The following is an 18,858-nucleotide window of genomic DNA, read 5'->3' as shown; positions in this document are numbered from 1 at the left end:
AGTAGAATCCATCTACTTTTTAGTAGAACCAGTGTACCAAGTTTGATGTCTGTCTGTCTGTCTGTCAAGCAAAGGGTTCTTGAGATATTGAGTGGACAATGCGTGGTCTACAAATCAATATACCGACACACAGGTGTAAATAAAACATGCTCCTTTTTCAAGGTGGGATATAATAATTAATAAACAAGTCAAACTCAGAATAAATGTTTGTACAGACACTGTATAATAAAATACCAATACATGCACACATTGTATATCAATCCAATTCAACTGGCTATGTCACTTCTGAAATGAATGATTTGACAAGTGGCATCCAATATGTGTATTATCTGGGCTCTTCACACATTTAGCAGTTTAGCACCGGAAATGACAAATGCCTAGATGAATGAATTCAGACTAGATTTGATCATGGATAGATGTGATTGCATGTAGTGCAACACGGTCACTGCAATGAACCAGAAAGCTATCTTGTAATGTGTTCAGTCCAAAGACCAAAACAGATAGCACAATATGAGTAAATGCTCCAACAACAGTTACATACATATACTAGTTCCTATAACTAGAAGTACAGTTATACAAACAATACATATATATTGTACATAAAGGAAAGGAGATAATTAATTATTAGTGTAATTATTGCAAAATACCATCAGGCCAAAATGAAATATATGTTTGTTTCCCCTCACCTGACCAGGTCAAAACTAAGCCCCCCCCCCCCCCCCCCAAATAAAATTGATTTTTTTTCAATTACCAGTAGTGTTTCTTGAAGTCTCTGAGTTTATTAATCAATTCAGTGGATAAATCAAGATTGGAAAGATGGATGACAAGATCGCATTTATTTGCATCTTTTAGTGTTGAGAATTCAATTATAAGGAAGGAATCTAATTTTTTTTTAAATTATATTTTATAGGATATAGAATTAAATTAGTATGGGACAGTTTATGCTTTTTATATGATAATTAAGTTTAATTCTACATCCAGTTTTTTTTTAAAACCCAAATATTTGTTCTAGTCAAACTATGATATATTTGTAATAAATGTGTAAAGTTTTGATTTTCTTGATTTAATTACCAGTTTTATTTGTTAGAAATTTTCAAGGAAGGCAAATATCCTGATATTAATGAAGACAGCTAGTATACACTTCTATTGCATTTGGAATTAGGAATCTACACCTTGTCATATGATCAAGCTGTCTGTCAAATAAAGTTCAAAGGGCTTGTCTCCCTAATTAAATTTATTAGGGAAAAATGTTTATATATCCATCCACTTGCATTTGATATTCGACAAATCTACTCTAAGCCTTGAACAATAGCACTTGAAAGCAAAAGGATTCATGATCTAAATTTATCCAATCTGCATAAAAAATCTATATCTAAATAGTGGGATCATGTGTATAAGTCGAACCACACATCCATATTAAACATCCAGTTGAAAAAAAGTACCTGCCTAGTCTGTTACATAAACTAGACCCGGGGGAGGTGAAAAAAGTACCTGCCTGGTCTGTTACATAAACTAGACCCGGGGGAGGTGGAAAAAAAGTACCTGCCTGGTCTGTTACATAAACTAGACAAAGGGGAGGTGAAAAAGTACCTGCCTGGTCTGTTACATAAACAAGACCTGGGGGAGGTGAAAAAAAAGTACCTGCCTGGTCTGTTACATAAACTAGACCCGGGGGAGGTGAAAAAAAAGCACCTGCCTGGTCTGTTACATAAACTAGACAAAGGGGAGGTGAAAAAGTACCTGCCTGGTCTGGTACATAAACAAGACCTGGGGGAGGTGAAAAAAAGTACCTGCCTGGTCTGTTACATAAACTAGACCGGGGGAGGGGAAACAAACATTCTTTTAAAATGTGGCCTCATCATCACATTTTGTTCTGAAAAAAAAGAGGTATTTCATGATGACACTGAAAAAATCATGCATAATTATTATTTCTCAAAAAAATTAAAATTCCAACAACTTGATATGCATGTATTACTATGCACATACATCTGGAAAGCACAAAATAAGGGAAGAATTGAGTCTTCAACTACAATGACTATGTATACATGCAAAAAAATGCATACTGAAGAATCATAAGCGCTGTGTATATGTTCATATAATGAATATTATTAACACAATGACTAGACGCTGATATATAAAATTTACAAAATAAGACACATTATAATCTTACATAAAACATGAACCATAACAAAGAAAATTATAACAAGAACAAAAGTACGTCTACAAACAAGGAAGTTTTTTTTATCTGCAATAAATTTCTGCACAATCTGGAAATCCTTCTAAAAACTACTTCAATTATCAAGTGAACTCAATTTTGGACACATTTAGCTGAACACTTCACCCTGCCCGGTTCTGGAGGTGATCAACTGAAGTGGTATAAGCATGTAGTAAAATACAATTATAATTTTAATCAACCATCAGGAATAATCAAACAGCATACAGGGATTTTTTTAAAGGGTCTGTAGAGGGCCGAAATTCGGCCCCATTCCCAATGCTGAAAAGCAGGTGTTTTTCCCAAAATGATGTCCAAAAATTTCCAAATGATGGATGCTTTGATGAGAATATGCCATGAGGGACCATCCAACCTCATGCAGTGCCACTCTGGTGCAAAAAATGTGTGACAGTTTTTTCTCTGCCAAAGACTGGAAATTAAAGCTTGTTTAAGCCAGGCACATTGATAATAAAATATCAAATGGTTAACTTTTTGCTTGTTTTTCTTATTCATTTGTATGAAACAAATTTCCCAATTTTAATCAAATATTGCTATTTTTTCCAAACTTGAAGGCCCTGGCCCCTGGATTCAAGGGGTATAAAATACCTGGCATAATCAAAGATAATTCTCCATCTATAATGAGATGAAGCACAGTTTCATACCAAAAATCTGTCCTCAACATCACTACTGATACATTCCTACCTACAAAAAACTATTTACACGTACATGCTAAAATGTATCCAAAATTCACATACCGAAAAAGATTCTTTGTGACAATATATACTGCATCCTCAGATGCACAATATATGAAATTGTGCTTAATGAAGTTTTTTTCTTTATTATTTGATATAGATTCCTTTTATAAAATTTAACCATGTCCCTCTTTTAGAAAAAAAAAGTAATTAGTTAATCATACACTGTTTTTTAGCATGACTGCTAGTCTGCATTTACACAAATTTAGTACTGTATGGCTACAATATGAGTGGACAGGCAGCAAATTTGAAGCATGTCTGCTATACAAATAATGTCTTATAAATGTTCATCCTTGGAAGAAAATGGCCCAAGTAAAACTTAATTAGGAATGAACCTGCAATACTGTAGATTCCTAAATACACACGAGGAATTATTAATATCATGTAATTTCACGATAGACATCACTCGTGAAATAAATTAAAATTACCCACTTTTAATTTTCTGTTGCTAATATACATTAAGTACTCTTGATTAACAACAGACGACACCCGAATTCATGTTCACGTGATTTGATGTATCCGAGTCATTTCGCTATATTACGTACATGTACTCACGTAAAATAAGGAATATATAGTAAAAACTATTGAACTCGTTTACACATCCAGAAATAAGGGACTTGCGGAGCATCCACATCATGACCTGCAACATGCATCAGTAGACCCATGGCATTAATATCCATACATAGGTTCACACAAGCCTTCCTTGAAATGATATATAACTTGAAAGTGTGACTGCTCCAAATACCCGAACCAGATAATAAAAGCCCATTTGAGTGAGGATCTGAACCAATATGACTCATGGTGTACAGTATGGACATAAATTAATAGGTGTATTATCTATGTAAGCCAGATAATGAAGATCAGAAAGTTACTAATACTCCACAATACTGAGCCCAGGACAGGACCACTATCAGGGGCAGTAACACTGATGATTCAGGACAACCTCTCTAATCCATACACAACCAACAAGAATATCAGTTAAACCGATGGATGCTCCCCAAACTGCATCTAACCAATGAATTACTTCATATGATGAATGACTTGCACAATGATCAATGATTGTTGAAATATTGTTGAAATGAAGATTATATGTTCTGAGTGACCTAGACCTTTCAAAAATAACCCCGAGTGACCTCTGTCTGAAAGTCATTTGCCTGTTACTTATTTGTGATATATATATATATATATATATATATATATATATATATATATACACAGTGAAACTTCTCTAAACCGGCCGGCTCTCGGACCAATAAAAACGGCCAGTTTAGAGGGATGGCCGGTTTACCGAGAATTCAGCATTTAGAGACATTTTATCTCAATATTGTCAAAGTAGGTACTGTTCACTTTGTTCTGGTGATCTATGATAAATTATCGGTAGAGATCAAATTAGTCCGTTTGTACCTGCAGGTAATTATAAATTCTCGCTGAAATCAGCTAATTTTTAACTGAAAATTTATAACACGATACCTAAAAAAAATTGGAATTCCTCTTACCTATAAACACTCTGTTTATATTCATTGCTTATATCATTAACAAATTTGTTTTGACGTTTTTAAAAAGTACAGTAATAAATATGAAATTGTAATTTGAATATTTCTTAGGAATTTTAAGTCTATGGAAACCAAGAAAATTCATTTATCATTTAATAATTATCATTAACAGTCATGGGTTTGTGCTTTATCAAATACCGCTTATATCAATGCGATAGTATGGTGAAACAATATGGCGTTTGATACTTATTCATTCAATATGTTCCTAACTGTTTTTAACACTTTGTACAAAATTTGGAAGGGTCCTTTGGATTAGCTAAGTGTCACTTAATACCCATGATTGCACAGGTAAACAATAGAAATTATGGAGGCCACTTGTGTTTTTCACACCTCCCATAGATACTTTCCCACATGGCCAGTTGGGCAGTCAATTTGCACACCTGGCCGATTTTGATCACCCTCTGGCCAAACTTTTCTTGTCTTCAAAAAGTGGCCAGTATTATAAGGGTAAATTACACATGTTTGTTAACAAATGTACTTTAAAAAGTGGCCGATGTCTGGTTTTCAGGGGTGGCCGGTTTTGTAAGACTTTCTTTGTAAGGAAATGTTAAGATTTCTGCCAGGACTTTGAAAATCGGCCGATATTCAGGGAGAACCGGTTTTCTGAGGGGTCGGTTTGGAGAAGTTTCACTGTATATATAAATATATATATATATATATATATATATATATATACATATATATATATATATATATAGTTAATACCTGTTCAAGAGCTGTTGAAATAAGGAACTTTTTCCTTATGTAAGGTTATGTTCTGAGTGACCTTGACCTTTCAAAAATGATCTTGAGTGACTTTGTCTGAAAGTCATTTGCCTGTTACTTATTTGTATGTATATATGATCAATACCTGTTCAAAAACTGTTGAAATAAGGAACATTTTCCTTATATGTGTATGGTACATGTATATGTTCTGAGTGACCTTGACATTTCCAAAATGACCTTGGTCAAAAAGTCCCTGTCTCAGGGAATACACTGTATTCATGATCAATTTCTGATGGAAGGTTTAGGAGATATGAACTTGGACAGATGGACAGACATAACGGTGACTATATGCTCCCCTGAGAATTTTTCGGGGAGCATAAAAATCTAATCACCAACAGCAAAGATTCTGTAATAACTAAGCATTCGATACTATATATGGGTTTCTGAATGTACGTTCTCTCCATTCAATCCAGAATTTAAAAAATACCATGTGACATATATAGTATTACTCAGTCTTTATGAATCATTCTAAATGATGAACAATATCATTAACCATATATGAAATGATGCATGCTTGTGTGTATAATTCATCATATCAAATATCAGTAGATATCATAATACATGTAATATATGTAGATATCATAATGTACATGTAATATAAACTGATAACTTAAAACATACATTGTAGTATGATAAAATATCTCTAGATGTTTGATACTTTAAAAATTCACATATATACAAGAACATAGCCCAGTAAACAGGGGGCAAGCTGGCTAAAACCATACACTGTAAATTACCAAATCTAGAGGTACGGCTCAATAGACTTACATGTACCAACAGTATTTTTGGCAGTAAACCTTTGTCTGATATGTCATTTATATCATCAAGAAAAAATTCAGTAAAAAATGATACACCCAAAATAAAAGCATAGTACCAGTGCCTGCATGTTTTCAACAAAAAAATTCAAAACTTTAATTTCTTAAAATAAAATTCAAAACAGACACAAGTCTTCAACTGCATTCGAACACATACATACCAGTCAACAAAATTTTAAGAAAACACTCAAAGACTTGTACATGTACATCTTGTCCATCAATGAGTATGCATCTGGTGGGCATTCAGATAAATGAGCTGGATATTTAATATCATTCTGAAATTAAGAGTAAATCGCTCTAATTGGAAAATGGAGATTCACACTGTGCCAGGTCTCATAAAATTTCCATCTAATCACTTAAATGGAATGTAAAATTTATTAATTTGTATATTCACATAAAACCAGTATCCATGTACATGTATTAAAAATTTGAAGATATAGATGTCCTTAATTAATCTGAGCTAAGTTACCCATTAGATACACCCAAGATGACCCTCTGCAAATATGCAATGGCACACTAAATACACATTTCAAAAGTCACAACCCCCCACTCCTCTATTTTGAATCCTTCTTCTTCAAAGCTTGGGCAGTTTCAGTCTCACTGTCGCTTCCTTTCTCATTCACAGGCTGGTAAGACAACCCTTTGATCTCAGATTTTTCAGCAGCTTTACCACAATCCAGTTCATCTAATTTTCCACTGTTTGTAGGCTCTTTCTTTGTGAAGCACCGTTTCTTTATTTCATATGATATGATAGCTATTGCCATAGGAATAGGAGTGAATATGGAACACACAATCGGAGCCACGATGCCGATGTCTGAATCTGGAGCAGGTAGTGAGAGCTGAAGCATCACAATGGAAACACCTGTGTTCTGTATGCCAGTCTCTATGGCGATCGTGAGAATTCTCTGTCTGTCATGTCGAGTGAGAAAGGCAACAAGAGCACCAAAACCAAAACCACAATATGGAATAAGGGCACCTGCTAGCAATGTCAGAGGCTTAAGCAGTTGGAACACATATAAATTGGCATAAACTCCAATGGTAAACACCAAAATTACAAAGATGACTGTGATTGGTCTGACACACTTCTCAATGAACTTTGCCCAGGTGGGTTTCTTCATCTGAATCAGAATTCCGATCCCCACAGGAATGATCAAGCCAATCAGAGAAGTGAAGATATTAGTGAAGGGAATGGAGATTTCTATGTCCTTGTAAATCACATTTATTCCGACACCGTAGATCCAGGCAGGAATCAGGGCTAAAAGAAGCATAAACGAAACTAACTACACACACACATGTCACATTAAAATGAGTTCTGTAAATATATTTTAGTCTTAGTACCATATAACCCGTACTGAGCCCCTGTCAGTTCAGTTTTATCACTGTAAATATCCCATTTGTAACCTCAGTTCACTGGACCTTTAAATCGCCAGTCCGTGCTACAAATCATATTGGACATGGTAGTCCAGGGAGAAGGACGTCAATATACTTCTCTTGTTATATCTAAATTGTATCACCATTGAATTATTATCCACATGGCTGGCACTGTGATGACAATTTTTAGTTATATGGTCCTGCTTTTCTGAAGTAAGGCTTTTATCTTATTTATGCTGCCATCTTCGTAATTCTCTCTAATTCGTTCATTTGTCCTAAAACACCCAGTTATGGCATTTCTCATTAGTTTAAGCATGTCTATTTTGATGTATTCAGTTACTTTCTATGTTTAGAAACGTGTTTGAATGTTGTAAGTATGGTATGCATATACGGTCATAAACTTACAAATTTGTTCTTCTTTGTGGTAATGCGCAGCGTGGCCATTATGTATGAATTTTGTGTGTCTTATGAGTGTTAGTATATTTTGTATGTCTTACCAAGACAGTTTCATTATCTAAAATGTGATAATGAGTAGTACCATATATACATGTAAAGCCCCGATGCTTGTTTCATGTTGTTTAACGTGTTTTGTTGGTGTATGTTGGAATAGGTCCTGTCTGCCTGTGTATTCCTTCTTGTGATTTCCTAATAACCTGCTATCCTGAAGAGCTTGGTTATGTGTGGTGACCTACCTGTGGACCCGTAAGACGTGTGTGTGTGTTTGAAGGGATTGTTTCTTCGTAGAACACGTCTATTAGCAGGGACGGAGTGTGTAAAGGACAAAACAGTAGTGACAAACCATACCAATCAGCATCTTATTTTTATACTTGTATCTTGATTTAAATATTAATTCCATTAAATATGTAAAGTGTTACAAAATTCTTGTTGTCTTTGAGTTGTCTCCACGTATACCGCCATTAGCTAAGCTATTCGTGACAACACCGAACACCTAACAAATGCACATGCATGGCCTTTGATTAATGGATTTTTTTTTTTGTTAAAAAGTTACTTATTTCATTTCTTAAAGGAATTTGCCAGATATTTACTATACTTATACCAGTAATTTGTCAGGAGGTCCGATTGGTAAATAAATTTGTGGTAATTGTTCATGACCATGCATAAACAGATTCAAAATTCCATTGCTAACAATGTTTGCTGTTGTTGAAAACAAACCTAATGATGACAAGGTGCTGATGAATGTCATAGTAACGCTCAAAGACACATCTCCATCCAATAGATAGCAGTATATGTTACTGGCAGCGCCCCCTGGTGATGTACCCATAGCAAAGAATCCAAACCACAAGGCTGCTTCTAAACCCAATAGGTAACCCACTCCAAGAGATATCTACAATAATGCAAGAACACAATATGATATAACATGTATATAAATGCAGGATTCTCTATGGGTGCACGGAGGAAAACCTCATTGGAGTCACAGTGTTAATGTTAAGAGAAAGCTATAAATAGGTGACTGTTATTTTTATAATATAATACAAATTAATTCAGTAAATGGTGTTAAAATTACTTATATTATATTTTTACAAATCGATTACGGTTAATCTAATACAATGATATGATTTTTCCCAATTTGATACAAATGTCGATGATTTTTCCCAGTCATACAGGCCTCTTAGAAAAAAGCAGAAAAATCACTGTTAATCTATACTCACATGGATCATTTCAATATCATTTCACTTGGATCCTAGGCCAAAAATAAAAATTGATTTGTTTGATGTACTCCGACCAACCCGTGAAAATCACCCCTACCCAATCATTTTTTTCAGTACTTTTAATTTTTAATTATTTTTTTAAATTTGGTTTCCAGGGAAATAGACATTGTTTCATTTTAAAGGTTTATATTCTCTAAGAAACTTTTTTGATGAATGTTTTATAGCAATAATTATTAAATCTGCCTTGTCCAATGTTTAATGAAAACATCAATAAATTTCTAAGTCTGCGTTTTTATGACAATAATCAATTTTTTCGATACTGCAAAAAAAAAAAAAAAAAAAAAAAATTACCTACCCACCTACCTACCTTGAAAAATGTGGGTCAGAGTACATCAAACAAAAATAATTTTAATGATGGCCCTAGAGTTAATTTTCACTCACATAGATCACTACAACCTAATCAAAAGTAGATCTCTACGCAGATCACTACACATTGTGCAACAACATGCTGCCCATCCACATTCAGTGTTACTCTTATTTGAACAAATCATATCATTCAACATATTTTATCAATTGTCTCTGAAACAGGGTTTTTGTTAAGTCGGAATTGAAAAATTAGTATGATCATCATAAATTAATAGATGTTGATGTAAATAAAAGTATGTTTCAAACTGCAAGGAATCAAAATTTTAAAAGGCATTAAGTGTTTAAAAATACCTCGACAAACAGTTTTTAAAATCGAGAATAGGTAAGAGAACTGATTTTGATGTATCTTTAAATTTTAGCATTTTGATATTAATCTTGCAACGGTTTTCATAATATTGAGAAAATAAAGATTTGGTAGAAAATATAATTTTTTCAATTTTTTTAAACATTGGAAACAGGGTTTAGGTAATCATTTAAGATCCCTTTTTCATTTTTAATAGGAATGAATTTTAAAATAATGTAATATCTGAATGATCTGATTAGCCTATTGCATTACTGTGTACAGTGTAATGTGCTGTTCATGCACTAAACATGCATGCATTCAGTTAAGTATTGCAGTGATATACTAATAACAATATAGCTATATGTTTCAATTCTTGTATCAATTTAATAACACTTTTGAGGTTCCTACCAGAGGCATGAGTATAAACTGTGACAGAAGGCCGGTGACAGGTGCGATAGGCCTCTTCAGTGTTTTCTTCACTTCCTTCAGCTCTGTTTTGCACCCCATGGCAATGTTTGCCAGACACACTAGCACGATCACAATGGAAGTAAATATTGTATTCAACGGACTGTCAGCTCGCTTTACCACAATATCAACATATTCCGTCACTTCGTACCAGGTTTCATTCTCATGAGCACCCGGTACATGTATCGCTTTGTTGAGTTTCGTCCCTTGGAACAGTTTGTTTACAAACAAATGCAATTTGGCACGTCCTAAAAATTCACCGCGAATTCGGACTGAAAAATTCCCATGCTCTCCAACAGTAATATTGTGATGAATGCCATCGATAACTGTGAAAATCTCGATATCTGAACTTCGGACAAAAAAATTTACAGGTCTGTCAATCTCGGTAAAATTGAAAGTCAGAGTCTTGACCTCATTTTCAGTCATCTCCATGCTCGCTCCATTTAGCGCGACAACGGGCGAGGTTTCCACGTTATGAAATAGCGACAGTAAAAAAGCAAGCTTCCAAATCTCCGACATGATTGTAAACATGTGTTATACAGTGGACGGATGTAGATCAAATGCCAATCGCCATGCCGCATGGTTTACACTGCATGTACACATTGTATATTCGGAATCTTTCCGGATATTTTGTAACTTAGTCACAGTGTCGACTGTCAATCAGATCTGATGTGGATGGAAAGTGGTGGATGCTAGTATAAAGTTTCAAATTTACTTAATGGCTTTAAGGCGGGTCCTTAGTCCTGGATTTTTTGGGGTTTAGGTAGCATTTTTTTGTTTGGAATCAATAAATTAACATTCAGAGTAATGAAAAAATGCAAATTAGTTAAGGATTTCCATATTAATTTTCATTACAGACACTACTGAAATCTTGTACCCCTATGTAGATTTTTATGAAATTCATTGGAAACAGTTATTTGTCGTTACATGTATTTTAAAATAAAAACAACAAGAAAATTGTTTAATTGCATTTATTTATCAAGAAACATTTCAATAACTAAAATAATATATGTTCATCAAGTTTTAGAATAATAATTAAGTGTAGAATTATTGAATTAGCGTTGTTCTCCAAAATGTTAATAAACGAATAAATGTGGACACAATTTCCTTATAGCATGGTTTACATATCATTTTTTCTGTTTATGTTAGTATATGTACATCTGTTATAGTTATTTATGGGGGGAAAAATCCATACCTTTCCTTAATAATTTCGAATTTATAGCTTCTAGAGTATGTATACCCCCATAAAAAACCGAAGTCTGGCACGATACAGTTGAACTATTCAAAATCACTCATGGATTAAATTTTTTTGTAATTTCACGAAAAGACACAGATAATGATTCCTTATCTCCTTGGTGAAATGTTTGTGAAAAATAAAGGAAATCTATCGCATAATGGACTTGATAAATAATTTATTGAAAACGGAGTTATTGTCCTTGGATTCAATATTTTGAAACATATCATTGACTATTCAAATATAACTAAGATTTTTGAAATATTTTATGGCTGACAGTTTTTTGGTTTTTTTTAAAATAACTATTGAAAAAGACTCCAACAAAATTTATGTTCCTGTCATTAAATCATTGACTTTGCAAAATATTATGACGTCACAGGAGTGTGGAACTATGTTAAATGCAGTTTTAATAAAAAGTAATCTGGAAGAAAAAATCAAAACCCCTACTAAATCTATATATCGCTCAGCAAGTATTGTTGAATAATACCATAAATCTAGTCCATATGAATGTTTTGAACGACGTATTTTTTCTCGTCTTAAAGCTGACATGAATTAATAAATACGTACACCTTTCTCATCTTATCCGCCATATTTCTCTCAGGTAGCCTAATTTACTCTACCCGTATATACCCCAAATGTGATTGTCACACCTGAGTGATTTTTCTAGGTGGACTCGACCAGTGCACATCTCCGATAGTAATATATAGGGAATGAGAAACAAATAAAATCACATTTTAAAACATTATGCTTTGTTCAAAATTACAAAATATTTATTGTATACAAATGCAACATTCTGAAAGTTTAGATAATTTTGACAAAAATGCAAAAAAGAGCTTTTCTTGCATACTTGCAAGTGCATGCAAGTATTTGCAGTTTCTTATGAAATAAATGCGGAAAAATCATTTGCCAATTACATACTGATAGAACGGAATAAGCAAAGAGCATAAAATCTATTATTTATATCAATTCTTGCAAAATACTAGGCCATGCCATATGCATAATATGTAATGCACATGGCATATTCGCCCCCCCCCCCCCCCCCCAAAAACCGTATCAAATACGGACGTCTCCTCGACAGGTATCGGAGATGTGCACTTGCCGAAAATATTAAATTCTCTTTATTCTTATAAATCCACGAAACAAAATGATAAACTCCATTTGTATGTCGTTGGAACTTTACAACACGCTGTCGTTCCATTATACAGACTGCGTGCGACACACTTCACCCGTGCCAAACAGGGTGTCTTCAATCAGGGGAGTTGTCAGAGTCGAAAAATTTTCCTGTATTGAATGCTTGTCTGGTCGAGGTTTTGCAATTTATAGAAATCGGGAATCTAATCATATACACTGAGCATCTGGTTGGATATATTGCGTGCACAATTCAAAATTTATTGATGATCATATACAAACTTGGATATACAAATAAGGGAATAATGATCGAAATATACACCTGTGTGAAAATGCGGGTATTGCATTTGCAATCCATAATAAACAGTTGATTACACAAAGACACATATAAAAGGAAATATATAAACGAAAATATAGTTGTATTGTCTCTTTGGGAACCGTATAATTATTTACGGTCTATGCATGTCCATATTCATTGATGTGAGAGAGAGAGAGAGAGAGAGAGAGAGAGTCTTACTTCATGTACAATATATCATTTCACAGAAGGAAAGAAAATCGATCACTGATATAAATGTAAGCTTATGCATTAAAAATTTCCAGATATTTAAAAATTTGTGAATTACAATATATTGGAAACTTACAGGAGCTGATGCTTATAATTGAATTCATTACAATTTTAAAAAGAAAACATATTAGTTTGAACTGCGCTTGTAGAAAATACTGACTTTGCATGTTAGAATAACGGGAAAAAGTAAATTGTCAAAAACGTGGGGGAGATCAGACCAGCCTCCCTGCCCACCTCAACCCCCTGTATACGTGCCTGAAACAACATATCATTTCGTGTTGAAAGAAAGGTGCATACCTGCATTTCATTAAATTCCAAAGGAGCTCGAATTTATGTGTTCCCCTATTAATTATTTTGTATGCAAGATTCGTTCCCGAATTTAGAATCATGCTTTCAATCAGAGCAGAAATTAATTCATTTTGAAGTACATATACATGTAGTTTGAATGTAAATGTGGGGTTCCTTCTTTTAATTTCATCAGACTCATTAGAACCCCCCTCCCCAAACTACGCGGCTTTGTTTTTTATTGATATCTAAATCGGTATATGAATCCGGATATAAATTACATAATGTTTTTTCGTGTTCATATAGATATTGATACTAATAATGAAAAAGGAAAATGTTTATACTCTTGCCTTTTACATATCCTACCAATGCATTACAGTATATTGACATTATCATATCAATTAAAACCTCAACACGAATTTTACTGATTTATGAATACTAACATCTTATCTAATACATTTGAATTTGAAATTTCGACGTACAGCGGTATGTCTATTTTCAGTATATATATCCATTGCGCCAGATCTACGAAATGAAAATATTTATGAATAAATTACACTCGAGCCTGAAAGTAATCATTATGGCATGTTACAGAAATGTTAAAACACACATATGATACAGTCCTGCAATGCATGCATGCGATTTTTCTGAAGACATATATTTATGTATTCGTGAATGAAGTTCCTACGCTTAAAAATATCTTGGTCTTTATGCATTTTGTTTTGTGATTTTGGTTTACCATTCCTTACACTGCGTAAATGAAGGAAAACTTGGTAAAGAGTGCAATTCTACACCATACAATCAGTATAAATGCATGTGTTGCAAAGCAAAATGTACATGGAATAACCAGACATGTATCGTCATTTTTCATGGGGGGCGGGGGTACAACAGGAAGGGGAAAAAAATGGAAAAATGGATTCTTCAAAATTTCTTGCCATTCAAAATAATAATTTAAAAAGATGAACGAAAACAGCAATAAAATAAAACAAAAACCCCAAACAAACCAAGATGTTTTGTCCGATATTCAAAGTCCTAATGTGGGGGTGAAGGATTAACGAGTCTTTTACTTTGACTGCCTCAATAATTTTCCCCAACACTTCACTTTCGTCAATCGTAGGGGGTGAGATGGGGTGGTTAGAGTCCTCTACTTTGAGTGCCTCATAATATCTTCATTTCTTAATTAGTGGTGGTGTGTGTCTTCTACTATTATATCAGAACTTTTAAGCTGGGGTCAAGTGGGGGGAGGGGGGTTGTCACCCAATATATCTTTTATTTGCATTGCAAAATAACAAATAATGGATATTGTTATTAAAGGTGGGGGATAGCCACTCTTGTCCCCTCACCTTGATTCTATGTGCTTGATATTAACGACGCATAATATGATAAACTCAATTATTACATTTTGCATTAGTACAATTAATTTGCGTCGAGTTCAACGCAGAATGTAATAACGCAAAATGGCATAGATACATAAGATCTATTGAGCGCCAAATTAGCATAAAATGAAGTAATTGAAAATAACTTTATTTAAAGATATGTTTAATTTTTAATTATTGCGTGCTTTAAATGAATAAAAAAAATATGTATTATCAATCAATGAGAGCAATATTGAGTTACGGTTCTCTTTTATTGAATTAACGATATCATTTGTCTTAATAAGAGCGCGATTATTACAAGATCATCGGTTGAATCCCCCTCCCTCCCCTCCCCCCGCCCCCCCCCCCCTCTCTCTCTCTCTCTCTCTCTCTCTCTCTCTCTCTCTCTCTCTCTCTCTCTCTCTCATCCCATGCACTCGTACAGTGTTGTATATGCAAATTATATATGCATAAACAATTTATGTACCAAAATGATTTCCTGATTTATAAATCTGCAATACTCTTGACCAGTAAATCATACGGTATAAGGATTCATGCACAATACAGGGTAAATATTATACTCTGATACTTCCCCTGATTGAAGATAGCTGATCGGCACGGGCTAAGTGTGTCGCAGTCTGTACAATGGGCAATGGTGTTTACTGTTGGAATACAAATGGAGTTTATCGTTTTGTTTTATGAATTATGCAAATAAAGGGAGTTTTACTACTACTTAGAGTATTTTCAACGAGTGTACACGTACATCTGCGATCCTTTACAGATATTACGAGTAGACCCAGGTAAATAGTCGTCCGCATTCGATGGGTTTTCATGGCGAGCATACATGTCATGTGCATAAGTACAGTAGTATTTATGTATTTGCATTTTGCTTGAAGTAAGTGTGAATGGTATAGATTTTATACCCTTTGCTTATTCCATTTTATCAATAGATAATAGATGAAATATTTCTCCGCGTTTTTGTATAGTTTTAACATATTTACTGCAAATGTACGTACATTCACGTAAAGAAAAGGCATTCTATATTTATTTATCCAAAGCTTTTAGAATGATTTACTACTGTACGATATGTTTATTGTAAATTTTAGCACTGCGTGGTGTTTCAAATCGTGATTTCATTTCTTTTTGATGTCCTATAAATTAGTATCAGAGATGCACATGTACGTGTTACCTGTCGAAGCTACCCGCACAGGTAAATCGAAGACACTGATGTGAAGTGAAGCGTAGATAAACTCGTCCCCTGATAAACCATGCGAACCCTGATACATATAACAATAGAATATCCAACTAATATGGCGGATTAGCAGAGAAATATGACGGACTTATAGAATTATACTATATTTATTAATTCATGTCAGCTTTAATTCCAGTTAAATTAACATGATGACTTTATTGTCTTAATTCGCCAAAAATTCAGGCAATAAAATGATTCTTTTCCTTCTGAAAATATGAACAATATCTGCTGTACGTCGTCGAAAAAATGTCGTTCTTATGCTCAAAATAGGTAATCAACTTGTTTTGCGAATGAGAACGAAACGTGCCTGGAGGTAGTAAGCATTCCCTGTCGACCGGTCACCCCCGCCGTGAGCCCTATATCGATCAGGAAAACGGAGTAATGAAAGGTGAAGATAACGAACAGTGATCAATCTTGTAACTCGATAAGCGATAAACGAGTGTCTTTTTTTTTTTTTTTTGAAGGGCTCATTTTGAGCTATTTTGGACTTTATGGGTATGCAAGACATTGTTGATCTGCATTAGAGAGATTTTCAAAAATAAATTAATAAATAAAAAGATATATAAATCAACTCATGTAGGTTATCCGGAGGGGGGAGGGGGGGTCCTGAACCCAAGCACCTGAGCATAAAACTTGCAAAATGCTGACTTCAAACGAGACTGTTGAAACCCCTGGAACCTTTATTTATTTGTCAGTTGCCTGCCTCGATTCAAAAACTGGCCATACCCAGAACATACACGCTCTTGCGTAATGAATCTATTGAAAGGCACGTAAACACGATATGCAGGTGATAATGAAAAATTGCTACATAAATATGGGAAGTTGACGATAGACAGGGCCGTAAATTACATGGAGGCGGAGGAGGCAGCTGCCTCCTCCAACTTTTGAGCCAAAAAATTTAAAATTTAAAGTTCATTAGAATTTATGTTGTTTCCAATAACTAAGAACATGATACCTCCCTTAAAAAGCATTCCAAATCTTTCTTTTAGAATGAGTTAGTCAAGTAACATCTTAGAAGGCCCTAGAATCAAGGATTTTGCACGAAACGTGTTCAGTGTGCACAAAATGTGCTCAGCGTCTGGGGGCCTGGGCGGCCCCCAGACCCCCGCCTAATTTCCTGCGTCCTCCAAATTGAAGGTTAATTTACGGCCCTGATAGAGAAGCTGAAGTCATCCCGTTTGTCATATAGTAATTAGTTCGCCGTTAACATCTATGTTCAATAAAATATCTACATGTAAGTATGCGATATTTCCCCTGTGTTGCTGCTTGAAGCAAACCCGTGGAATTTTAATCGCTATCTCAAGTCTGCAATTTGTTTTGCTTCATCAAAGCATGACTCGAATCAAGAATCCACCTACATGTAACGACGAATTTCTTTGATCCTGTCCACGTGTTCCTCACTTAAAACTTGCTTGCAGTGGAAATGTCATTTAATTCTTTTCTGGAGTTGTACAATCACAGTCTTTATTGTGTCGAGAACAACGGATGTTATTTACCTGATCAAGATGTAGGGTTTACGACGGGTGTGACCGGTCGATAGGGGATGCTTACTCCTCCTAGGCACCTGATCCCAGTTTGCCCAACTCTCCATTTTGTATTCTTTAAAGGAGTTATGAGATTGATCACTGCTCGTTATCTTCACCTTTCATTAACACAGAAAAGGATACCATTCAGGCATTGAAGCCAAAAGCCCCTGTATGGTGACGCTGTGTGTTTGTCGTCTCACCAAGTGTTAAGTTAATGTGTTACATATAATGGACGGCGTAGGTGTACATATTGTAAAATAATAACAGACAAGAAAAATACACCAAAGCAGGTATGGCGTTCAACCCATCTAGTCTTACAGAGTCCAACTAGTTTACTTCATGAGAATTCTAACGACTCATCATTTTCTATAATAATATCGAGAAACACTTGCCGTCAAAGACAATAGGCACTGAATTAAGGACATTTATCACGAGGGGAAATTTGCAAGCTGATGCTCAAATTCATTGCATGTTGAGAATTTACAAATTGATTTATAAGGAACGTGTGATCACAAAATTACATAAGTGATACTTATTTTATATAAATTTAAAGCTTTTTGTGAAGTTTAGGAAGTTTAGTATAGGTACGATAACTCATATCAATTCGTCCCATTGACTGGGATCCATATTAAGTATGTTTAAAACTAAATCATGATTTTAAATAATTTCATCTTTTGAAATGACAATTGGAGTATAAGTAGAATTATCAAATATAAAATTAATGCCAAGTTAGTTAAAATACAGGGTCCGTGTTTGCCCAACTCTCTATTTTGTATTGCTTATAGGAGTTATGAGATTGATCACTGTACGTTATCTTCACCTTTCTTGTAATATTGAGCTTTACAAAGACAACGTTGTTGCAAGCTTTGCCAGCTGGGACCAAAACGTATTCCTCATGTAACCTATCTAATGAGAACAAGCACCTGTCATTCTTATTTTACAAGATCGGGACTACATGAACAAATAAAGATAATGAACAGTGTACAATCTCATAAATCCTTTAATGAATGCAAAATTAAAAGAAGGCCACTACGAACCACTGGACATACCAAAGGTAGGGTGAACAAATGAAGACAACGAACATTTACAAACACCATATACAGGTGATAATGAGATTATCTCCCTCATGCATAGCTCTATCCTTAGACGAATTTGGCTCCAGTTTTTGGCGCTCTAGTTTTCCTTTCTTCGTTACTAGCTT

General features: G+C 34.5%; 1 protein-coding gene across 1 annotated transcript; it reads right to left on the bottom strand.

Annotated features, from left to right (window-relative positions):
- Nucleotides 1–200: 200 nt before the first annotated feature.
- LOC125683701 (ileal sodium/bile acid cotransporter-like) lies at nt 201–11,160 on the bottom strand. Its single transcript, XM_048925135.2, has 3 exons — nt 10,256–11,160; nt 8,642–8,813; nt 201–7,352 (listed from the first exon to the last, which is right to left on the bottom strand). Exons 1-3 carry the CDS (start codon nt 10,841–10,843, stop codon nt 6,652–6,654), a joined length of 1,461 nt encoding a protein of 486 aa, XP_048781092.2. The 5' UTR covers nt 10,844–11,160; the 3' UTR covers nt 201–6,651.
- Between the last annotated feature and the right edge of the window lie 7,698 nt (nt 11,161–18,858).

Source organism: Ostrea edulis, chromosome 1 (assembly GCF_947568905.1).
Source record: "Ostrea edulis chromosome 1, xbOstEdul1.1, whole genome shotgun sequence".
Classification (NCBI taxonomy): Eukaryota; Metazoa; Mollusca; class Bivalvia; order Ostreida; family Ostreidae; genus Ostrea; species Ostrea edulis.
Note: the sequence above shows the minus strand (reverse complement) of the source record. Positions and strands in the feature narration are given on the sequence as shown.